This window comes from Leptopilina boulardi, unplaced genomic scaffold, assembly GCF_019393585.1.
Source record: "Leptopilina boulardi isolate dan_hultmark-lab unplaced genomic scaffold, ZJU_Lbou_2.1 LbouV2_13, whole genome shotgun sequence".
NCBI classification, from domain to species: domain Eukaryota; kingdom Metazoa; phylum Arthropoda; class Insecta; order Hymenoptera; family Figitidae; genus Leptopilina; species Leptopilina boulardi.
Window position 1 is genome coordinate 626,082 of NW_026137674.1, and position 26,686 is coordinate 652,767.

The 26,686-nt window shown below is 30.9% G+C and overlaps 1 protein-coding gene across 1 annotated transcript; it reads left to right on the forward strand.

Moving 5' to 3' along the window:
* The first annotated feature begins 1,941 nt into the window (after nt 1–1,941).
* LOC127291228 (uncharacterized) lies at nt 1,942–5,923 on the forward strand. Its single transcript, XM_051320207.1, has 5 exons — nt 1,942–2,149; nt 5,177–5,341; nt 5,408–5,479; nt 5,554–5,709; nt 5,788–5,923. The coding sequence occupies exons 1-5, from the start codon at nt 2,110–2,112 to the stop codon at nt 5,907–5,909; spliced, it is 555 nt and encodes a 184-aa protein (XP_051176164.1). The 5' UTR covers nt 1,942–2,109; the 3' UTR covers nt 5,910–5,923.
* Nucleotides 5,924–26,686: the final 20,763 nt, after the last annotated feature.

A 26,686-nucleotide genomic window follows, 5' to 3' on the forward strand; every position in this document is an offset into this window, starting at 1 on the left:
GATTTTTTGAAAATTCTGACTACCCCTAACCCCTTAAGCACTGCTTTTAATTTACTTGGCTCAACGAAAATCTATCGTGATTCAGCAGGTATGTTATTGAGCTTTCTCCACAGTTTAAACTCTAAGTTCACTTTTTAAAGAAATAATGCAAAAATCAGTAACACGTACTAAGTGATTGACTGAAGACGAATTCTGGGGGTTTCAGGGGTATCGATAAGAAAACTTAGATCATCGTCCATCGATATTCTCAGAACCAATGATTCTTGTTATTCTTTTCTTTGTTGACACTGTTGGAACTGCACATCTCCATTTGTGTAAGTGTATATGTGTGTTTTTAATAAAGTATAACTCGCAACCTTTTCTGAATTCCAGAGCGGTCATAGTTCTGCACAGATTATCGTTTTTATATTAAAAATGAAACAATTTTCCTTTTTATATATGCATATACATTTTACGCATACACACGTACATTTACCTTAGTACACATGCATATATGCACGACATACATGTCTCAAAAAATTTCTTCTCTTTTTTTTATATGCGTTTTGTTTTGTTTGTTTTTTTTTTACAAAATTGACCCTCTTAAAATAAAATCTTAATTTTTGCGAGTTTATATGTGCTTGGAAAATGTGACATGTTCTAATTTAAGCTATCAACAATTATTGTATCTTTATTTCCTTTTTTTTAATTTGAAGGTATTATAAGGAAAAGAATAGGGGAAGGAAGGCAGTGTTTGCATCACGCGATACTCCTCAAGCGCCTCACACATATGCGTTACGCAGGCTATGGGGAGTCCGTGTCTGTGTGTACCGCATCCACGCTGCGAGACTCATTGCACCTGAACGCGTGAGAAAGAGAGAGAAAGATAGATAGAATTGACGTATGCGATTTTTCTCCCTTCTTATAAAATAATACATTTTCGTAAATATAATAATTGCAATATAATAATCACATTATTGTTGGTTACTATAATATGCGTAGAAATGTGCAACCAAACAATGTACACACATATCTATGCATATCACTTTGGCACACTATGAACACACGTACACACGATAAAAATACTGCACACGCATACGTGCATATACAATGCATATTCTTTGAAATAATATTTGATAATGATGATTCTAATAAGTAGAAAAATAGTATTGGTAATATATCCAATTGTTTATCATAATAATTATGATTAATTATTAATATTAATTTTAGTAAATGTAATTAACAATGATAATAATACGATTTATCATTATTAAAAAAAATCATGAATTAACAATAATTTGCATACAATTAATTAATTAGTTACTGCAAATTATTAATAAAAATGAGTAAAGTATGATTGTTTTATTTATAATAATATTTTAGTATCTTTATATAAGGTGAGTACGCTATATTATATTTTTCATGCATATATTTATAATATTCAAGCTTGAATATTGGTGTTAAATACGTAATGTAATTTATAATATAGCATAATATAATATAGTGTAAATAATAATATAAAATAATATAACATAAGGTACAATAAAATAATATATTATAATATAACAGTTTAACAAAGTTATATTATAATATCATAGCCATAGATACATTCTTTAAAAGCAACGAGAATATAAGTCTGTGTGAGTGTGTGGAGTATCACTCAACGCGCGCGATTATCGGGGATTCAAATTACGTGCCTATATACATTGTTGCATCGACTTTGAATTTTCATTCTTAAATAATTTTCAATTATTCTTGAAAATTATTTATTATACTATTTATTTATTTTTAATTTATAATTTCGTTACGATAGTTCGTAACAATCCACCGCGGATTTTTCCGTTTTCGTCTTCAAAAACTTATGGTCTCGACCTAAGCATTCCTTATACTTTGTATATCGATATATAATCTAAATATTGTGTCTACTTGGTGACTCTTCTAAGCACTGCTACAGTATAGGACCCAGTGTCAATGTCTTCGTGCTGATACAAATCAGTTCATTTCGTGAAGTGATCGGGTGCAGTTGTGGATTTTTAAAACTTTTTAGATTATTTTATTTTTGGACTAGTGAAAAATATTGGAAAACTATTTTTATTCTATACAAATAGTGTGAAAGGTGCAGTAAGGACGATGGCTGGAAATATGGAAGATACCATGGAAGGGATAATTGGTGAGTTCAATCTTTTCCCCTCCCCTTTTTATACCAACTGTTTACAACAATTAGAAAAAGTATTTCTATATTTTAATATACCAATTCACATACTCTCTTTTACATTTATACATACAGGTAACAATAATTACTTAATTATTGCCTTTTTTTCATTTTATTTTATTAAACATTTTGTTTGTAAAAAAAACTTATTCTTAATTTCTTTATATGTATATATGCATTCATGTGTTTATTTTTATATGTGGTACATTTTTTTTTAATAATTAAAAAAATTTTTTTTTTGTTTGTTTAAAATTTATATAAAAAAATTCCTGCCCAAAAAGGTGAATAATTTATTTATTCCAAAAATTTATGTCTATATAATTTCAAATTGTTGTTAATAAAAGAATAGTGATAAACAGCACATATATAAGGCAATAAGCAATTATTTAATTATTACAAAAATATTTCAAAAAGAAAAACTTGAAAATAATTTTTTGAGTTTGATTCGAAATGATATTAGACATATATACCATCCTCTTAGGGAAGAATGTATATAGTCGTTGCGACGCCTTATTTTATGCTTGATGACAGCATATATAGACATACTTATACAAAACTCCTGCGCGATGACTATATTACAACTTGAACAGTTCATATTGTAAAGCATTTCCAATTAATATTACCTTCTTTTAAAATAATCATTTTATTTTTTTTTTATTTATTTATTTTTTTTTTTAATAAATCTCTGTTTATTTAAAATATTTTATAATTTTTAGTAATAATACCTAATAATTTTTTTATTATTATTTATTTTTTTTTTTTTTTAAGAAAATTTATTTATTAAACAATTTTAAACCATTATTATTATAAAATCTGTAAATTTTAATTGTTAATAATTTGTTAATAGAACCATAATAATTATTTATTTGAATTTCATTGTAAATATAAAGTTAAAATGTTTAGTAATTATTCAATTATTCTTAACTTTATGAATAATATTTTATAATAAATTTTCCGTTCAGAAGAGTGATTTAGAATTTGAATATCATTTATCTAACTTATGTCTGGATTCTTATATTCAAGGCGCTATTAGGCATAGGTGCTACACATTTAGAGGAGTGCGCGTACAGCCAGCTCGGCGCCGTAACTCACGCCTTGTACACAGTATATATATAGAGTATACATGCTTAGGGTTCGAACATAGTGACCACAATATAGGATTTTAATGCAGTGTATATACTGAGTTTTATGAATGAATTTCTCCTATATTTTTATTTAATAAACAACATCTATTAGTTAACTAAATTAATTATTAATTAATTATTTATTTAATAGAAATTTCGTTAAAAAAATTTAAGTTTACTAAGTTTTGTTTATTTAATAAATTTATTTAATGTTATAAATTTTTAGCAACAATTTTTTTTATACATATAAAAAAATTGTTTATTTAATAATTTTCAAAAATTTAATAATAAAATTTGGTACATATAATAAAATTTTGATAATTATTTAAGTTTTAATAATACCTATATTATTATTATAAAATTTTATTTATGTAACAATTTCTTTAATAATTATTATATTATTATTTATCTATTTATATTTATTTATTTATCTTTTTGTTTTTAATTAGTTAATTTTATAAAAATTTACCAAGAATTATAAATTATTTAATAAATATTTATTTTAATAAGAATTATGGGAATTTTTGTTAACTTAAAAAAAATTGTTTATTTAACAAATTTTTAATATTTAATACAAATCTCCAATAATAATTTAAAATTTAGCAAGAATAATTAAAGCATTTAATAAATATTCGGTTCAATAATAATTTTATAAATTTTTAGAAAAATTATTTATTTAACAAATTTTTAATAATTATTACATTGTTTTTATTGTAATTTTTTTTTTTTAAATCGAATTTTTTTTTTTTTGAAATCAATGACATTTTTTAATTAGGCTTATAGTTTACGAGATATTTAGGATTTTATCTGGCAGTACCTTTTTATATAAATTTTCGAATGTTTTGAATTTGGAGAGAAAAAAAAATTTTTCAATCTCGATTTACATGTTTTAGATCTCAAAATTTCGTGTCACATTGTGGTAATCAAATTTCGGTATTGATACGAACTACAAGAAAATGAAGTTTAAAAATTTATTTTTATTTATTTATTCCATAATTTTGTTTATTTAACAATAAAAATTTACCAAAATTTATCTGATTTTAACGTATTTTTGTTTTAGTTATCGAATTTTTACGAAATTCAATAATAATTTTTATTACTTTGAAGAAAAATTGTTAAAATTAAATTTAAAGTTGGTTCAATGTAGGATCTATGTCGGTCGGCCTATCTTATGACAAATGCTCAATCTGTCGCTTGACTATATCCCTTCTATGTAGGCTAAGTAATATAGGACCTCTATAAAAGATATATATATGCGCTATGTAGGCCATAGTATGTAGAATCTATATAGGACTTAAATGTATTATTTACGTAGGTCAAATGTTCTACAATCTATATGGGGTTTTTATGTGATTTCTATATAGGCTTAACAGTATAGAATCTATATAGAAATTTTGAGGAAATCCGATATAGATGAATATAATATAATCTATGTAAGACTTGAAATCATTTCGAATTAGGAAGAATAATAATTGCATTATTATTGCAAAATTTTAATTATTTTATGCCCCTTTTTTTTCTTATTTATTTAACAATTTTTATAATTATCTGGTAATTTTTCTATAATTTACCAAAAATTAATAATTATTCTAAAATTGCGCTTTATTATTAAATTTAATAAATTTTGTTATAATTTTTATTATTTAACAGAAATTGTTTATTGAACAATAAAAATAGAATTTTATCAATTTTTATTAAATTTGAGAAAATTTTTATAAATTACAATTATTTAATAAAACTTTTATTAAACTTTAGTAATAATTTTTATTTAAATTTTAATATAATTGCACTATTATCATCAATCAAATTTTTTTTTTAATATATGAATCGAAAAAACTTTATAACCTAGGGATTTTGTTAGTTTTTACAGCAAGAGCTGAAAAAGGGATTGTTTCCTATGTATGCCCGCATACCGGTATTAGATACCGTTTCACAATCGAGGATGCTACAGGGGTATCAAGGGCGAATGTGATATATCCAGGTTTTAGTGACCTGGAGTCACAAAATTTAATGCAACTTTCGGAAGGTAAGTTGTCATTAATACAATACACACGTATCAAAACTTGCAAATTATATTGTATTTACTTTGCAGGTGTAGGCGAAGAAGCAGGTGCTTGTGCCCTAGTAGTTTTGTCTCCAGAAGTTGGATTGTCAGAGGATGATGGTGAGTGATACATATATCATTATTTATGTATTATTATTATTTATTTGCTGTTTTTAATATTTTATTTTTGTTAGATTGGGTGCCATCGGGACGCCACTATATGCAACCTGCACACCCTTACACTGAGACAGTTTTAGGAGTGCTTCTAAAACTAAGAGTAAGGGGGGAAGATGGGACTATGGTGGACAACCGATGGGTCTATCAGGAAGAGTCTGATGGACCTCCTCCGTGTTAGTAAAATTGTTTATGTTTGTATAGATTTGCATATTTAAAATTTATCGATTACACATATCCTTTTCCTTTTTCAGACTGCTATGGGGGGCCTAGTAATCCTGAAGACGAATTAGTGTGCGTAACGCTGAAGTTACGCGTCACGGAATATGGAAGTCGTAGAACCGAGTTTCGTGTGGTTTACGGAGTTGATGAGTAGAGCTTCGATATCCCTTTTTCATATATATATATATACATATATATATTGTTTTATTATTATTTTTTTTATTTTATATATATATATATATTTTTTTTTTGATATAATTTGTATTCTATATTTTTTTTTACGCAGACATGTATGCATACATACGTATTAGAATAAATCGCTTCATATGTTTTTATATTTGTTCGATATTAAGATATTAATAGTTTTAATCACAACACAAAAATTAATTTGCACACAAACATACACAAGCACACATGTTGGATACACAATTTTTATATAGTTTACTTAAGAAATTTATTTGAAAAATATATTCTTGTATAATTAATCTTTTTTTTCTCTCTTTTTTTAAATTCAATTATTGAAAATTCAATTAATTTATTAATTTTTTTTCTATTTATTCCCATTAGATGTAGAAAATGTTAGCCTAACTGGAGCAGAGAATAGTGGCTTTGAGGACGTTGGTAAATATTTTAGTAGAATAGTTTATTTGATTTTTACGTTAGTTTCTATTTTTTTTTTTAAAGAATATTTTAATTAATTATTCTACTCCATTCCCAGTAAAATTTTCCTGTTTTTGATTCTTCTAACTGAAAATTTAAACTTAGGGTATGACTGTAGCAGCAATTAGAGTGAGTATAAAAATCATACATGTATATATATACAAAAAAAAAATTTTGTCTTTTATTTGTTTTAACCATAGTTATTTTTGTAGAATTTCATCGCATGTAGTCAACATTTCAAAATATCGTTGCACTGATCACAATTTTTACCACTCACGTCGTTAGAACTGAGAGGCTATTTTCTTTATTGAACTACACTTGGCACATGGAGATTCTTTTACTTATGGAGAGAACTGGAACTAGTATATATTATGTTGAATGGGGAAAACTTGAATTTGTTATAGAGTTCAGCATCGGATTTGAATAATTTTGGGACAATTTGTAGAAAAACAAAGAAAACTCGCTGCACTGTTGATGAAATGTTGATTATATGCACTGGTTGGTATAATTAAAGTTTACATAATCCATTATTTTTATTCCTTTTTCTTATTATTTTATTTTTGTAGGAAAAATTGGCTTCGGTTTCCTTTTTGTGAATGGTTTGTATAGTTTTATAATATTGTTTTGGACTTTAATTACAGTTTCATGAAAGTAATTTTAAATTTTCTTTCAGCTACTGAAGATAAAACTCTCGCCACCATTTTTGTTAAGCGAGAAAAAAAATAATCCGGATTGTTTTCTGGGTACGATGCAGGACGTATTTAATTTTTGGAAAGAGCAGCCGAATTCAGCATCTACTATTATTTAGACGGAGACATTGAAAGCAACTCTGTCCTGGAGGATCACATGAGGCGGAGGTGGAGGAGGCGGTGGAAAATTGTTGTTTCTTCTACGTCTGCTAGATATCTTTCGATAGCATAGGTAGATATTGCGAGACAGGATCAGCATCATTAGCAATAGTATAACCTTGAATCCAATGGCGATGTAGTTTTTCACATCTAAAATGCCTCCTACTAGTGGAATTTCCATCCTTTCTTTGTCGTGGTGAAATATTCCAGATAGTTTTTATTGAAATGGATCTAGACCTCCTATTTTTTTACAGAAGAAATAAATGTTAAAATTGAATTTAAATAAGAACAGTGTTTGTATTTGAATTTCTTCAATACATACTGACATTAGGACTGACACTATTCACACTCGTTTGGTCGTACATGCGTATCTGACATTCCGAGTTCCTTTTCGTAATAGGTAATAGTTCGAAAATGCCCTCCAACGACTAACGCTTTCCTGAAGTGAGTTTCGAACAAGCTTTCTATAGTAGATTGTCGCCAGTCATCTTCATTGTAACGTTCTATGAAATTAGGGTCTATATATTCGAAATCATCTTTTAAATACCAAGGATAGGGTATATTTATAATTTGATATTTTGACTCTTCTGCTTCTTTAAACAATGGTGGTAAATCAAAACATGAACACAAACAACTTGGAAATCTCCTATTTATAGGTATTTCATGAAAATCAGTTATTCCTATTTTGTTTAGTTTATTTTTCCTAGCTTTGTGGATAGCTGTCTTGAATGGGAGAGACAATGGAAAGGAGATGTGTAAGCATTGACCATCTGGTAGAAATTGTAAAGGCCTAAAACAGCAATTCATGTTGTTTATTAGATAATATATCCAGGAAGAAAAACCCATATCTAAACCTATTTGAAGAGTGAGTGTATTACTGCTTAGAATAACATACACTACATAATTATACAAAAGGCTTTTTGGATCTATGATTTTAATAGATCTTAGTATAGCATAGAGATTGGGATATAGACAAATAAAACCAGATTTTAATCGAAATATTGTCCTTTGTCCAGAAAATACTTTTACTGTCAATGATTCGAGAATTTCATTGTCGGATTCATCATAAATGATCATTGTTTGACCAGCAACTCTAACATTATGAATATTTTGAGCAGTTTTTAGACAATCTAGCAATATGGCATTATATGCTAAATTAGCTAGTGTTCTTGGGATTTTCCATGATTTTTCGAAATCCTTTAATAATCTTTTGATAATTAATGGTGGATTTTTCCGACTAATTTCCGAAATAGGGACATCTTCTACATTGGGGCGCAAGACTTCTAAAAATGCACTAATTTTGAGTGCATATATACCTAATAATTAAACGTGATGTTGAAAATAATATTAATAATATTAATAATATTAATAATACCTATATATACCTAATAATTAAACGTGATGTTGAAAATAATATTCTACAGTTAGGCTTGACACTAATCCTAATGTCATAGCAGTTTTAGTTCCAATTATCGCAGTATTAAATTGATAAGATGATTCCGTATTAGGGTCTATAACTAGAAAGAAAATTTCATCACCGTTAACTTCTAATTCTACACTTCCAACTACTAAAAGAAATTCGTTTCCTATTTTCTCTATAGAATGACTAATATTTTCATAAGCTACGTTTAGAAGATTTACAGAAATAAAATTGTGTTTTGTTTTTAGAGATAGTAAAACGTCTATTTCGTCTACAATTAAATCTGGGGACATCAGCGTTATATATTCTTCTCCATTTAACACTATTTCATCCTCAAAATTGGCAGGTGGCATTTTCAACGCTAAGTACATATTGATTTTTTTTTAGTACTCCTTACACAGTTTGCTTCAATCTCTTCACAGCCTGATAAAAGAGAAAGATTTTAATTAACAATATGCCATCATTAATTTATCTTTATGTTTTGAGAATCTTTCGTTATTTTCATCTTCTAGGATTACATTATTATTTTGAGTAAATCCTACTACGGTATAAGGACCTTCGGCTCTCTTATCGAATTTATTCGCTCGGATTTCTTTATACGCGAACACCTTGTCGCCAACTTTCGCTTTTAGAGGGCGGGCAGTCCTATCATGATATTCTTTAGACTTTAGTTTCGCTTGGACAAGATTTTTGGCAGCTATTCCCTGAATTTCGCTCATTCTAGTTATAAGTTCTTTTAAATAAGATCCATAAGTCTCAAGCTCTGGTCCTTGGGGAAATGAACTTGGAATTCTAGCTAGTTTTCCGAAAACCAACTCGTAAGGAGTGAAATTAGTTGCCTCGTGAACTGATGTATTATAATTAAACATCGCAAAAGGTAAAAGACGATCCCAATCGTCAAAATCCTCAGCATAATGTTTAATAAAATCTGTCAGCTCAATGTGGCTTCTTTCTAATGCTCCATTGGTTTGAGGTCTGTAGCCAGAAGTGGTAATTTGTTTAACTCCAAAAATTCTTTCCAATTTTCTCATGAGTGAACTTATAAAACTTCCTCCTCGATCAGTAAGAACACATCAAGGCGCTCCAAACTGAGAGAATAAATGAGTAGCTACTGCATGAGCAGTTGTGGTTGTTTTTATATCGGAAATAGGGACTGCTATGCAATATTTACTAAAATTATCTTGCATAGTGAGAATATACCGATTCCCATTTGGGGTAGTAGGTAATTTTCCTACAGTATCTAGGGATACTTTGTCAAAAGGACCTGCAGGAGTATCGGTTATTATCATTGGTTCACGAGTACGAGCTCTAACTAATTTATTTTAAAGGCAACTCTGACATCCTCGTATAAATTCTGTTATTTCATCTCGCATTCGAGGCCAAAGGTAGCGTTCCCTAATTCGTCTATATGTCTTTGTTATCCCCTTGTGACCTGCTAGTAGACTTTCGTGATATTCCGAAATAATTTTTGGCCTCAATTCTGGGGGTGGAACTTCAATTTTTCCGTGGCACAATATCATAGTGATATCGCCACCGCGGAATATTTTTGTTAATAATTCTGTCATTTTACCTTGGGGAAGGGAACCTAACAAATCACCTGTATTTGCCATACGACATGTAGATTGAGTATCTCGGCTCAAAGCTAATTTAAGATTTTTCAAAACTACAATTACATTTTGCCAGTCAATTTTGTCATAATGTCTTTGTTTAACAATTATTGAATAGGTACAATATCGTCCACTAGGGGTAATAAGTATCTGACCTATTTTTGGTCGTTTTTCCTGCAGTTCTTGAAGATCGATTCTTTCGGTTGCCACTAAAAGTTTTGAAATAGCATCAACTGGTTCACAATCTTCTGACATGAAATGAGCATAATTGTCTCTTTTATATGTTAATGGTTCTGACCATTTTTGAATTACGTTATTGTCAGTCAACACGTCTTTTGTCATTTTAAAGTCATTGTCATCAGAAGTATCAGAAAAAGATGGGGAATCATAATACGGAATACCTACACCTTTGGAAGATTTTTCTATGGGTGTGTACACTTTGTTCCCGACACCTTATCATTAGTTTTTTCCTGTAGTCGGCGTGGCACAACACTAGATTTTTTTCCCATTTTTGAATCATTTGTTTTCATGTAGACAAATGGAGTAGATTGAGCATCAGGAATGACGGAAAATCCAGGTGTTTGAAATATTGATCCTAGCCATTGGGAATAATCCTTAGCGGGGGAATGCATGACATCTGGATCGTCCCTGAAACGTACTGTACTCTGTCTTCCTTCAATTTGTTTAGCGGGTAATGTAGGCGAAGGTCGCGGCGAATTTTCTATTTCAACATTTGAAACTTGGCGCTTGTTGTAATTGTCCAAAAATTTTCTTATCCTTTCTGTGAATGCATCATCTTCGACATCACTATTTTGGCATGGATCCAGGGCTTCTAGAGTATCAAGGAGTTCTTCGTCATTTTCACCTTCCGATACATGCGTTAATTCTGGACGAGTAAATTCTTTATCCATTCGTTCGTGGTCCCATGCTAATGTTAGGTTAGTTTGATCGAATCCTCTATTTCGCGTTGACTTGTCAAATTGCTGAAATGATTTTTCTAACCCACTTTTTATTTTCCACACTTTAACGTCTGATTCTTCTTCCGTGCTTCCAATCGGTTGGGGAGCAATATTAATAATTACATTTTCAAGATCACAAATTTCTTCCTCTTTTTCTTCTTCGATTTCAAAATCGTCCATGATTTGTTCTTTATTGACACCTTCTTTTGCTAATTGATCGGCCATTTCATTACCAGTTAGGCCTTGATGGCTCGGTATATGTTCCCAGACAACGTTTAAGGGTTTTAAAGCCTTTGTTAATTTTTCAAAGGCAATGCGATTTTTAACAGGTTTATTTTCCTTAGTCTTCCATTGATTTAGTTTCCATTTTGGGATCCAATCCGTAACACTTTGAATTAAGAATTTTGAGTCGGTGTTAATCCTCAGATTTCGGATTCCTGCTTCTTGAGCTTTTAAGGCGGCTACAGTTGCTGCTTCTATTTCAGCTGCATTGTTTGTTTGTCGACCCTTGGATCGCTGAGAAACATTTAAGGGGTGATCATGACCAAACCAAATACCTATTCCAGCTCTTGGTTCTCCATTTCCGTTGAAACTACAGGCGCCATCTACATAAACGTCTGTATAAGTGTTTTTCGCTGGGAAGAACAGAGGAATAGTGGTTTGAATTTGATCCTCGGAACCTACTATTTTTGGACTCGCCTGTTTCTGTTTTGGGGTTATTTCTACACTAGGGAAACCGCTATGACTTTTTCTGAAAACTGGGGGATCAGAATCTTCATTTAATTCCTCATCTGTTGTTGTTTCGCTAGAAGATGATGGTTTTTCACTAGAAACAGGGGTTTCTGGATCTGGAATTTCCCTTCCTCTAGTTAGTCTTTTTGCAATACAACTGTCGTTCGGATTGTCGAGATTTTTAGGTCGACCCGGCGGATTTTTACCTGTGGAGAAGGGTTGCTTAGGAATTGTTGATTTTGTGAGTGTCTTAGGGAGGGGTCTTCGCATTCTTACAACTTGTGATGGATAACTTAAGGTTTTTTTATAATTAGGATTCAAAATATTTGTTTTTGGCTTTTCCTTATACCTTGCAGAAGTTGAGGGCTTTTCACTATTTGAAGAATCCTTTTTCGCGCACTTTTCCTTATTATCCTTCTTGCTAGATTCGCTTCGCGTTATGGGTAAGGCTCGATATTGCACGGATTGTTTCTTATCTATTAACACGTTCATTGGAATCTGATCAGGATTAGGAGTTTCACTTTTTGCACTAAGGTTCGAGGATGTAGATTTATCTGTATCTGCGTCCGTCGTCACGTCGCTTTGATTGTATTTTTCTTTTATGGGACTGTTTGATAATGCTTCTACAATTCTGTTAATTTTACCTGGCTTGTACTCGAATTTATACACGTAATCTTGAAGACGTAGCCTCCACCTGTGTAATCTCGCACCTGGATTTTCAATATAACTCATCCAGTGTATCGGTTCGAAATCGCAAGCTAGAATAAATTCTCGACCATATAGATAAGGTCGAAAATTTTCTACGGCATATAGGATCGCAAGGCATTCTTTTTCCGCTTTCGGATATTTTTGTTCATTTTTATTTATAACCTTTCAAAAATAAGCCACGGGTAAATCGATTCCGTCGCATTCTTGAGTTAAAATAGCACCTATTGCACGCTCAGATGCGTCGGTAGTTAATTTAAAAGTTTTCGTGAAATCAGGATATTGTAGAATAGGTTCTTTACAAAGATGGTTCCTGAGTTGACGAAAAGCTTTTTCCTGATCATCAGTCCATTTCCAAACAGTTTCTTTCTTTAAGAGGTCTGTTAATGGATTTGATATTTTTGCGTAATCTTGTATAAATCGCCTATAATAACCGGTTAATCCAAGGAATCCTCGAAGTTCCTTGATAGTGGTAGGATGGGGAAAATTCCTTATCGCATTTATTTTATTAGGATTAGGTTTTACCCCTTCTGGACCGATTATATGACCGAGATATGCTACTTCCGTTTTTAGAAATTCGCATTTGTCAGGTTGTAATTTTAAGTTTGCTTCACGGAGGCGATTAAAAAGCCGTCTAGCTCTTCTATCATGTTCTTCTAAAGTGTCGGAATGAATAATGATATCATCTAAATATACGAGAGCTTCCGTATCAAGCATACTGTTTAAAACGTTATTTAATAATCGTTGGAATGTAGGAGGGGCATTCTTTATTCCCATGGGCATACGGTTATATTCGTAATGAGCGTTGCCGGTAGAAAAAGCTGTTTTAATCCTATCGTCAGGGTGTGTTTCTACTTGATGGAAACCCATGGCTAGATCAAAAACTTTAAAATACCGCGCAGTGCCCAATTTTTCGAGCAGGCTATTTATATGGGGTAACGGGAAAGAGTCACCTATAACTTGCTCGTTTAGTTCCGAATCTGTTAATTCTTCTCCAGAAAACTTGCAGAAATCAAAAGGTATTAATTCTTGTGGAGTTAGTTCAAGATCAATATCCTCTTCAGTGGTATTGATAGCCACTGCATGACATACACCATTGGTATTGGTAACCACAGCTTCACTAAGGTAAAGTCCTTCGGGTGTAGGTACTAGAGGTAAATAACCTTCTTTTAGGCCCTTGTTAGAAACGTCGATCGCGATTGGTTGTCTAGTCCTCGCTTTAATTCTGAGAATTCGAGCAAATGGTTTAATTTCAGGTTTCAAATTTTGTTTCGATTCTTGTGATTCTAAATCTACTAAGGGTATAGGAGTTATAGGATCCGAGATTGTAACTAACGCATTATATCGAAACGATATTTGAGCTTGCTCTTGACGAAGAAAAGGTCTTCCTAAAATACCTGACGTGGATATCGGAAAATTATTTTTTACCACGTGTAATTCGACTGGATTTTTCTGAATTGTAAGTTCGATAGTTCCCAGAGTCTTAACAGAATGATTTGTTATTCCTGTAATTTCAGCGCTGTTTTTGACTGCAATTATTAGTTCCGGGTCTAGAGCATTTAGTTTAATAAAATTAGTATCTGATCCAGGATCAACTAAAAATTTGATTTTTGGATGTCTAAACTCGGGAGCAGTCAATTTGACTACTGGGGAGTCTTCGCTCCTAATTCCGACTCTAAGGATTTTACTGAATTCTCCGCGAAGTGTACCGTTTTCGAACGCTGAAGGATCGGACTCGCCACCGCGTCTGAGCGGCGAGTCTGTTGGGAGTTTAAATTAGTTTGAGGTCCTGGTGATAATGACCTTGGGGGTGTGTTGCCACCTCTATATGGTGACATCATCTGCGGTGTTTGAACAGGTGCTTGAAATTGCATCTGCTGCGGGTATTTCGCAGCCTGTGGATATTGATATGGAACAGACTGAGATTTTTGAGGCCACATTGATTTGTAAAACTGGGCCAATTGTTCGGGTGTGAATTGAATCAGATTTGATTTGTTTGTTTCAGCATTTACTTTTTCTGACCGAGAATCCTGAATTAGTTCGCGGGTTCTTTTTTCGTTTCCAATCTCTAACTGTCGCGAATATGGACTTGGCGAACGTGGTCGATCTATATTTCCTGTACGAGAAATGTGATAGGATGATGACCTAGATCTTTCTGAATACCGTTGTCTTTCTTCTGCGCGTAACGCGTGTTCAAAAGCTTCGGATAGGTTTCTCGGGTTTCGTGTGTCAACGAAAATTGACATTTTCTCAGGAAGACCCCTTATGAAGGCTTCAAGGGCACAGTCAATTATTGGCTTGATCATAATTTCACTAACAGATATATCATTATCTTCATCATCATCGTTAACGCGTCGATAACGTGCACCATACTTTTCTCCAAGGGCATGTTTCGCACCGCTAATTAACCCTTGTAATCTATCATTATAGTCACTGACTGTTTCCGTTTGTTTCATTCGCAAATTAATGATACTTTCAAAGTACCATTGGTATTTTTTTGTAGAGGCAAAACGTTTTTTTAAGTGAGTAATAAGGTCGTCGAGTCTATCAAAGGTTTTATCTCTAACACTTTCTCGAGCAGGTCCTTTTAATTTACCAAGAACTGCTTTTATAAAAGCCGATTCACTGTTTTCGCTTATGAATACAGCGCCGTTTAGCACATCTTGTAAAAATTCATTTAACGAAGGATTTTTACCGTCAAAATGTGGAATATGATAAGTGCTTTGCTGTAATGTCATACACTCTAAAACGGACGCCATAACTGCACTAGTATTAGGGTTAATAGTGGGAGCTGTAATATTCGCGGTAAGAGTCGTACCGCTTTGATGGGCAGGAGGGTCTTCGTCAGCCATTTTGATTATGGTATTGTCTCTATTAAATATTATTTTATGGTATAAAGATTTTCTTAATTGATTCGCCAGGTTGTCGCAAAAATTAATTAGGTCTCTATGCACTAAATCCTAATGACCCTAAAATTCCGTTCTCATAAGGTCCTTGTAAAGGACTTTGAGATGATACTACGTAAAATGTCAGAGCCACATTCGAAAAGAACAAGTTTACTTCGCCTAAAATAATATGATAAGCGTTACCAATCGAATAATAGTATGGGGGAAACCTTCTTTGATAACCGATTAAGGCATCTTCTGAAATAAAATTGTAATATATGTCGGATGAGATTTTTAATTTAACATTTCCTGATCTTAAACCGGAAGACAAAATTAGTACTTCTTCGGGTGGTACTAAAGAAATGGCTTCAGCCATCACGCATTCATTATTTAAACATGTAATGTGCTTATTATTTTTTTTTATTCGTAAATTATTATCATATGCAAAAAAAATTGGCAGTATCGTCTGTATTTCGCCACCGCGGATAATTTTTGTTTCGCTTTTATTGTTATCTTTTGTTACAATTTAAGATCCGATAATAATTGCTCTATTTCTTTTATATTATCCTTCAAACGCATGTCTCTATCAGTTCCATCACGAATTCTGTCAGTAAGGTTATCTACTATCTCATAGGCTATTTCCAACTGAGTTCTTAAGTAGAACGCATACTGTGCTATCCTAAGGTAATCGTTAAGAAAAGATTGAATCCTATTGTCTATTATTGTCAATTGTTCTTCAGAATTATTGAATGTTAAATTTTTCCAGAAAGGATTCATTCTATCATTTAAATGCCCTTTTTAATACTTAGAGATTTAAATTCGTAAATTAGATCTTTTATTACATTTTCTTGTTCTGTCAAATTTTCTCTTATTTCAATAGTCGAATCTACCAACGCCGTGTTCGAATCACTGAGAGCATGTAACCATGAAGATAAAAATTTAATTCGTCTTGCAATTTTTTATAAATTGCAATAAACATATTTGCAATAAATAGCTAACTGTTGATTGTGATGTTCTAAATTCTCTAATCGCTCGTTTATTTCTGACCATTGATCGCTAGATAGTCCGGAAGCTACCCTAGTTAGTCTAGGAAACATTTGACCAACACATTTGACAACTACATTCATTTGACCGATTATTCTATAGTGAGTATTATTAACTATGTGATCTTCTGGTTGTGTAAAATGAAGAAATTCTACTTGCAAATCTTCTTCCGAAATATAATTGTACGGTGTTCCTGGAAAAATCGATAATCTAACTCTATTTCCGGTTAAATGTGGCGATTAAAATATAATTCCGGTAGGACGACCAAATAAAACACGTATATCATCAAGTAAAGGCGCCATTAAGAATTCATTAATTTATTATATCGATATAATTATTTTCAAATTCAATTTGTCTGATTTCCTCTTCCTGAGATAAAATTCTTTGTTCTATAGCTTCTTCAATTGTTAGATCTATAATCGAAATGTCGATCTTTTCATTGTTGATATTAACGAGTACCGGCTCTAGTATATTTCAAACAGTTGGTTTAACTTTTGCTACTGGTCTATTTACAATTTGTGAGTTTACTAAATTTTGGTAAAGAGATGGTTTTGTAACGAGCTTTAGTTTTCTGGATCCGCGTTTACCTCTTTTCGAATTCCTTGAAGAGGATGGTTGTTGATTTTTACCGTTTTTCGGCATTGAGGAAAAGTGGAAAACTTTATACGATTAAAGTTTTACAAAATAAATTCTAAAATAAGTAATATCTTACTTTAAGAAATTTATTTTTGTTTTTATTTCTTTTAACAAAGCAAGATGCTCAAAGCTGCAGCATAATCACTTGCGCTTTAAGCAGCAAAGTAATTATTTTTGCGCGTTTAAGCGATAATTATTTTAAAACAATTTACATTATTTTAATATAATTTTAGTACTCTTGCACATTAAAAGGGCACCAGGAAAGAAGAACAAAACCAATCTCTCAAAGGTATAAACCTCGAGCGGCAAGGTCGCAGGTAAATCAACTAAGATTTCCGCGTCTTCTTTTGAGGTTTTTAGGATTTGGAATATTGGAGAAAGAAAACTAATTCTTGAAAATTAAGACTCCATCTTCAATATCTACTTTTTGCAGAAATTTTAAATAAAGAACCAATTTTACAGAAATGTTTGTTTTCTTTTTAATATGTGGTTTTTATTTTTAAACGTCAAAATATTCAATGCTGCAGAATACTTACTCGAGCTAAAGCATCAAAGTAAATATTTTTGCGCTTATGAACGATGATTATTTTAGAGCAATTATATTGCTCTAATATAATTTGACACTTTTGACAACTTTAAAAATTTCAGGAAAGAAGTACACAATCAAGCTCTCAAAGGAATAAACCTCGAGCGGCAAGATTACAGGTAAAAATCAATTAAGATTCTGTGACTTCTTTATAGGATTTGGAAAGAGAAGAAATTCAACAGATTTTCTTATTTATAATCTGCTCAGCTTTTTCAAGAACAAAATCAAATAATTTCGAAAATTCTTCAAAACTTTTTATTTCACGAATTTGAAGGTCATCGCGTTCAATTTTTGTTATACCGAATTCTTCTGAGAGAGTTTTCTCGTCGCGAAATTTTTTTGTTTTTTACCACCACGTCTACCTTTTCAAGAATTCATTTTAATACATTTTTTTTTGAAAGCTACTGATTTTTCGGAATAGGTAAACTAAGTTCACTCATAAACGATTTGCCTACAATACCGATAGCTTTTGAATTTAGTCCTGTGTCAACAACACAGAATTTAATTTCTTTCCATAGTATAGGAATTTTTACCGATCCTAATATACTTAATATTTCATTTTCCGTAAAATTTGTATAATTAATCTGAACGAATGATGCTAAATTTTTCCTTTCTATTAAATTGAAATTAACAGTAGGATCGGAAACAAAATCTCCAGAATTGTCCTTTAAACAATCTGAATTTATTGTTACTATGGTCGTATGGTTTAGATGACTAAAAGTTAGATTTGACCATTCTTCTATCATAAAGATTTATTTATTTTTATCAAAGTTCATTTTTAAGAAATAGTAGAGTAGAAATAGTTGAAACAAGCGTGCAAACAATAAGCACTGCTAGTTTCTAAAATAGTATAGAAGTCAGGCGTGCAAACAATAAGCACTGCCTTGAAAATAGTTTAAGTAAGGTAGAAAGAGTAGGCAGAGTTTTAAAGAGAAAGGATTTATCTTTAATTAGAAATTTAAAAAAAAATAAAAATAAAATTTTTTTTTTTAAATTTAATCCAAATTATTGAAAATAAAAATTCCACTGATTTTATTTTTAATTGAATCCCACCGCTGACACCATCAACTTGTTACGAACGAGAAAAATTAATTATTTAATTTTTATAATTTTTAACAATTACTTAAAATTTTCTATTCGCCGGAGGAACCAAGGTGCCATTAAAAGTGAAAATGAACATTTAACTTAATAATGTTTATTTTTATGTGGGTTCGATTAATTATATCGCCGATAGAAGACGAAACTGACAATTTAATCTTTAGATTGTAAATAATGTTTCTTAGCTTTGAGATGAAAATCCACACTATTTTTGACAGCACAAATAAAAAAGTCTATTTGATTGAATAGAATATCTGGAATTTTAGTTTACAAAAATTTATTAAAAATCAAAGTAAAAATTGCAAAAATTACACATTATATGCTTTCTTTTGTAAAGAATAATGTTTTTGGAACGATACAGGTTTTTACTACTTACGGCTAGATTTCTCTTACACACTACCGTCGAGAGAGCTTGTTGAGAAGGGAGAATTCTCGCGATCTCGTCACACAATCAACGGGCAAAACGAAAGAAAGGTGTTGTGCGTATTTCCGCGTCTCGAAACGCGGTACCGGTACCCTATCATGGTGATTCCACAAATGGAACGCGCGACTAACGTGCGACAATTGATCGTACGTATACGGAGCAGTATACGTATTATGCGAGAGAGTCCGTCTGTTGAAGTACAGCAAAGTACGCTCCGTATATGTACGTACGATCAATTGTCGCGCGTCAGTCGCGCGTTCCATTTGTGGAATCACCATTAGACACAAGCGGCGCAGGTACAATCCGTACGGACTGACCGGTTTTAAGAACAAAAAATTATTTAATAAATTATAAAATAATTTATTAAATAATTTATCACTGTACTGATCAACCGATTGGGACTCAGCCGGTTCAAGGTTCGATTTAATTTTACGTCCGCCCAAAGAAAATAAGATTTAAATTGGAGCCAGCTCGCAGACGGGCTTTATTCTTAAAATTAAAAATTGGCTCAACGAAAATCTATCGTGATTCAGCAATTTTAATTTTAGAAATTTAAGCACTGCTGTTAATTTACCTGGCTCAACGAAAATCTATCGTGATTCAGCAGGTATATTATAGAGCTTTCTCCACAGTTTAAACTCTAAGTTCACTTTTTAAAGAAATAATGCAAAAATCAGTAACACGTACTAAGTGATTGACTGAAGACGAATAGGCAATGAGGCCCTATGAGCTTCTGCTTATAAAGAGCATCGCGAGATGCACTTAGTGGGATTAGTGAATCAGGGGTAGAAGGATTCTGGGGGTTTCAGGGGTATCGATAAGAAAACTTAGATCATCGTCCATCGATATTCTCAGAACCCATGATTCTTGTTATTCTTTTCTTTGTTGACACTATTGGAACTGCACATCTCCATATGTGTAAGTGTATATGTGTGTTTTTAATAAAGTATAACTCGCAACCTTTGCTGAATTCCAGAGCGATCATAGTTCTGCACAGATTATCGTTTTCATATTAAAAATGAAACTATTTTCCTTTTTATATATGCATATACATTTTACGCATACACACGTACATTTACCTTAGTACACATGCATATATGCACGACATACATGTCTCAAAAATTTTCTTCTCTTTTCTTTATATGCGTTTTTTTTTTACAAAATTGACCCTCTTAAAATAAAATCTTAATTTTTGCGAGTTTATATGTGCTTGGAAAATGTGACATGTTCCAATTTAAGCTATCAACAATTATTGTATCTTTATTTCCTTTTTTTTTAATTTGAAGGTATTATAAGGAAAAGAATAGGGGAAGGAAGGCAGTGTTTGCATCGCGCGATACTCCTCAAGCGCCTCACACATATGCGTTACGCAGGCTATGGGGAGTCCGTGTCTGTGTGTACCGCATCCACGCTGCGAGACTCATTGCACCTGAACGCGTAAGAAAGAGAGAGAAAGATAGATAGAATTGACGTATGCGATTTTTCTCCCTTCTTATAAAATAATACATTTTCGTAAATATAATAATTGCAATATAATAATCACATTATTGTTGGTTACTATAATATGCGTAGAAATGTGCAACCAAACAATGTACACACATATCTATGCATATCACTTTGGCACACTATGAACACACGTACACACGATAAAAATAATGCACACCCATACGTGCATATACAATGCATATTCTTTGAAATAATATTTGATAATGATGATTCTAATAAGTAGAAAAATAGTATTGGTAATATATCCAATTGTTTATCATAATAATTATGATTAATTATTAATATTAATTTTAGTAAATGTAATTAACAATGATAATAATACGATTTATCATTATTAAAAAAAATCATGAATTAACAATAATTTGCATACAATTAATTAATTAGTTACTGCAAATTATTAATAAAAATGAGTAGAGTATGATTGTTTTATTTATAATAATATTTTAGTATCTTTATATAAGGTGAGTACGCTATATTATATTTTTCATGCATATATTTATAATATTCAAGCTTGAATATTGGTGTTAAATACGTAATGTAATTTATAATATAGCATAATATAATATAGTGTAAATAATAATATAAAATAATATAACATAAGGTAGAATAAAATAATATATTATAATATAACAGTTTAACAAAGTTATATTATAATATCATAGCCATAGATACATTCTTTAAAAGCAACGAGAATATAAGTCTGTGTGAGTGTGTGGAGTATCACTCAACGCGCGCGATTATCGGGGATTCAAATTACGTGCCTATAAACATTGTGGCATCGACTTTGAATTTTCATTCTTAAATAATTTTCAATTATTCTTGAAAATTATTTATTATACTATTTATTTATTTTTAATTTATAATTTCGTTACGATAGTTCGTAACAATACAATTAAACCAAGGATCATCACTTTGAAACAAATAAAAAGGAGAAGTGGATGAATGGGTGTCATAAAATCATATTTCTATCATTTAATGAGAGTTTAGGATTATCAATGTATGTTATCATTGGCATATTTTTATTTCATTAAATTTTCAAAATTTTTAAATCATGATTCTTTGCATGTTTGTGTTAATGATATATTCCATGCATATATGTATATTATTACTTTCACGGTTAGTCATTATATTAATAAATATTTGTTTATTTATTTATTTATACATATTTCCCCGCGGTCACATTATTGGACCATAATTGGGTTACTAAATAATTATGGTAGTGTTCCATATACAAAAAATAAAAATAGATAAAGGTTTAACATAAAATATCACAAATATCTCAAATAAGTAAAACTACTTACGAAGGCTCTCAATGTAAAATTAAATAAAATAAAATAATTTATGACAGTGAGAGATTACTTTTTTGTTTTTATTTATATAATATATCCAATACAATAATCGTTTATTCTATATTTAAAAGTTAGTTTCATAATCCTCTAAAGTAAAAAATATTTTTTTGTATACACGGAAAGAAAAATTGTAATAATATTTAATATTTTAAAATAAATTTTTACTATAGTTGGTATCATGTAATGGAAAGTAACGGATTTCATTAATTATTATTATCACTTTTAAGAAAGACTGAAATAAAAATAATATTATATAATATAGTTAGAAAATAAAAATTAGTAAATTCATTTGAAAAATTAAAATTTTACTATAGGAAACTCAAATGACAATTTTTATTAAGAATTTTAGAAATATTATTATAAAATGATTACGTTAATTGCTTCAATATTTTCATATATTGGTATAGCCGATACGAAAATTTCAAAAAAGAAGGTTGTGGTAAAGGGACCGATGGCAACTGAGCGAGTCTGAACGAATTTGACCGATTGCTAACAAAAAGTCACGATGATTACTCCTGTATTTGGCTATTTTTTTCATTCATTTTATTTCAGGTATATTTATTGAAATGATTTGTTTTTCGAATTTATGTAAAATATATATTGTATTTCATTAATTATTATTAAGATTAAACTGAATTTAATGTGGATCTTATAACCTAGCAACTTAAAAGTTCACATAACGAGTAAATTTATTTTTAAAAGTAAAAACATTTCTTAAAATTTGCTAATAGTTAAAAGTTTTAAATATTTACTTAATTCACTAACTAATTAAATTAGAAGTACTGGTTTTTTAGATTATCAAGAATTTTATAAGAAATCATAAGAAATTTATGATCATTGTTACTTTTAAAAAATGACCTCTTAAACGTTAGTTTAAGTTAGTTATTTTTTTCTTATGAATATTAAAAAATAATAGCGCATATAATTTAAACTAATAAATAAAGCGTTTCTCGCAAGTGCATTAAATTCTATCTTCTTAGTATAGGTATAAGGAAATTTTCTACCTTCGTGAAACATGTATATAATATAAGTGTATGCGTTGCGATATTTTGCGTTTATGGATATGCGCGTATTTTCGAGAAGTTAGGTAGGGATATATGTTAAAAAAATTAAAGCGAATCTGCGTGCGTGTGTAGTTGTGTATATTAACCATACCTGCATCCTCTGCTACAATAGAGAACAATTAAGGTATCACATCGGCACTAATCGCAGTCTAAAGTTTGTAGCTCGCATTACTACTTCCCGCACTATACTTTCGCCCTCAACTCCCTATACTCTCAGCCCATACTGTACCTACTTCTACAAATACACTCGTACACGTATACCCCACACTAGCAGCGATTGGAAGGAGTAGGAGGTTTGACAACGTCGCTATAAGTCTCGCTTTGACTACTGTAGACTACTGTCTCTCTCTTACTAATGTTACCATCCTGCGATGTTGCCACATCAAAGTGACGGGTGTGCTATGTATTACAAATGACGTCATGAAATAGAATTTTTAATTTATAATTACAAATAAACGGCACGGTAAATTGTAAATTTCTTTGTATATTTTAGTTCCAAATTTATTCGTGAATTCAACATTAGTTTTTGAAAAAAATTTATAGAAAACTTCTGATGATATTTATGAAAATGTACTTCTCCCCCATACATTAGTCCCGTCTCCCATGCAAAATAAGCAACTTTGATTGTTAATATCTCTGGTTTCGTACAGCGAAAATTCTTCATATTTTGCAAATTTGTCAAGAATGATAATAAGAACATATGGTAAAATTTTCAAGAAAATTTATGGAAAACGGTTTTACCGATGTGATACCTTAACAGCATGAAAAATTTTTTTCTTTTATTTTAACGTCGTTTTTAATTTTTCGTATAGTTTTAGCAAACGAAATACGCGCTTTTTAATTCCGCTCCCTTTTTCATATAGTTTTAGTAAAAATAAGAAAACTTTCTTATGAATTTTAGAATAGTAATTTTAATTTCTGTTAAAATTGTTTCTACAAGGTTTTTCCTAAAAATATATTAATTTTTAATAAGTAGCCTTAGTTTCCATGACTTGCTAAAGAATATACTAAATTTTTGTATCATTTTTAACATTTATTGCAAAGGATTTTCTTTCCGTGTACTTCGATAAAGACTGACTGAATAGTATTTTTTTATGAAAATGAAAAGATGGTTCCCGTGTGGAAAATTGGCAATGGCCCCGTGAGGGGCACTCGTGGATTGCCCTCGTGCCGCATGGAAACCATAGGGGCAATCCACGTGGAGCCCTCAAAGGCGTGACATGCTTTCCCTCATGGGTACCCTCATGGAAAATCCTCGTGGATTCCATATGGATTTTCCATATGGTGCCCTCACGGATTCCATTATATTTTATTTATAAATTTTATAAATTTATATTATAAAAGTTAATTAATAATAAATAAGCTTAAGTTATGAATAAATAACATATTTATTTAATAATTATTGAATTTTAAATTAAATTCTTACTCAAATTGAATTTATTAATTAACGTTCTAATTAATTAACTGTCGGATATAATTAACAGTAATAATAAATTAATTAATTAAAAAATATTTAATTTATGCATACTATTAACGGATATTTTCATTTTTCAATTAATTCATATATAGAATTAATGATTAAACGCAAACCTGAGAAATAAATAAATCTAACGCATGGGGGGAATCGAACCTACGACCTACGGACTATGAGTCTAACGCTTTACCTTTTTTTTTTATTTGGAACAATTATAATACATTATACGTACAAACAAAAATAAAACTTCTTACAATTAACAAAACATTCGTTGTCGCAACGGACCGAAGTCAATGATACTCGTCGACTACCTGGATTTTTTTTAACTCTTAAATCAGTCTTTATTAAATTTTAAATCACATAACAACGTGCCTTCCTTATACAGTAATATAATTATTCGGAGAGAAAGAAGAAGAAGAATGCTTCGACAAAAACTCCGATAACATTTTAACACGAGAGAATAGCAATTACAGAACAAAATTTCATAGTCCTTACTTTCGCCGTTACTGAGCACTAGCCTAGCCACCAATAATCGTACTTCTTAGAATTTTTATTAACAAAATAATTTTTCTTTGGCTTAACTACCGAATACTTTAAAATGTCATGATTTTCCTGCACGTCCTTTTCATTATATATAATTTTTCTGTCCCATGAGTGCCTCAAGACATGATACAGAATAGGTACCCTTTCCGAGTTTAGAATAAAACCATTTTTATCTAAATAGATAAATGTCTCGGGTGGCAGATATCCTGCCGTGACTAACTTTTTTAAACATCCCATATCCTTCGCATAGGGAGACGAGATGAGCGGATTAGCCGGATTTTTGCAAGCATTCGAAATATGATTTCGAATGAGCTTAACAATAAATCCGTCGACTACAGCTACATCTGCCATCCCGTACAACCTTGCGTTAGATATGTACCGCTCATAGCCAGACTCAGCGCTTCTATACCTTCCGAGACAGGCCCGTAAACAACTACGCTCAAATTTTCTAACTTTTTCCATAGTTGAGGGTGATATTCCATACCATATCTGGCACGCATAGGTCAGAATGGACCTCACTAGTAACATATAACATATTATTTTGACTCTTGGTGCCAATCTTGAGGAGAAGAACAATCTCCTGTGACTAAAGAAGGCGGCTCGCGCCCCCTGCAGTGCCTTCTCCACGTGCTCATTAAACCTGAGTCTATCGTCTATATATAGGCCCAGATATTTAACTAATCTTTTGTGTTTCAGAGAATCATTATTCCCCCCAGAATCCTCAATTTTAAACTCGCGCCATACCTTTAAATATTTCCTATCCCACTCCTCTGTCAATGGTCGAAATAGTATCGTTTCACACTTTTCTGTATTGCATGTTAATTTCCATGCTTTAAAAAAGCTACAAAAATTATTGAACATTTTTTGCAGTTCTACTTGAGCGGCAAACATACATTTATGTCTCATATAAATTACTAGGTCATCGGCGAATCCTATGCCCTTTGCATTTATACTCACATTTAGACCATAAGCTTGAAGAATTTTACAGATATATACATTAAATAGGATAGGCGAATTCACTGCCCCCTGTTGAAGACCATTTAGGAGAACATGCTCGGCGCTAACAGCTTCATCTGATAAGTGCACATACATTTTTGATGCTATTTAAACTTCAAAAATACCTAACAAAGAAAAGTGCTTAACATCATTTAGTTAAAGTTAAGATATTAAATTATATTTTCCAATCAAATGCAATTTATAAAATATAATTAATTATATGCTTTATAATTATTATCATGAATCATCTCAGGTGAATTTTCAAAAAAGTGTAAATATATTTTTATTAAAAACGCGTTTTTCGTTGTTTTGAATCATTGGAAACATTCATTTTTTGTTGACGAAAAAATATTTCATTTTTGGACTTAGAAAATTTTGCTAATCGATTATGAGGG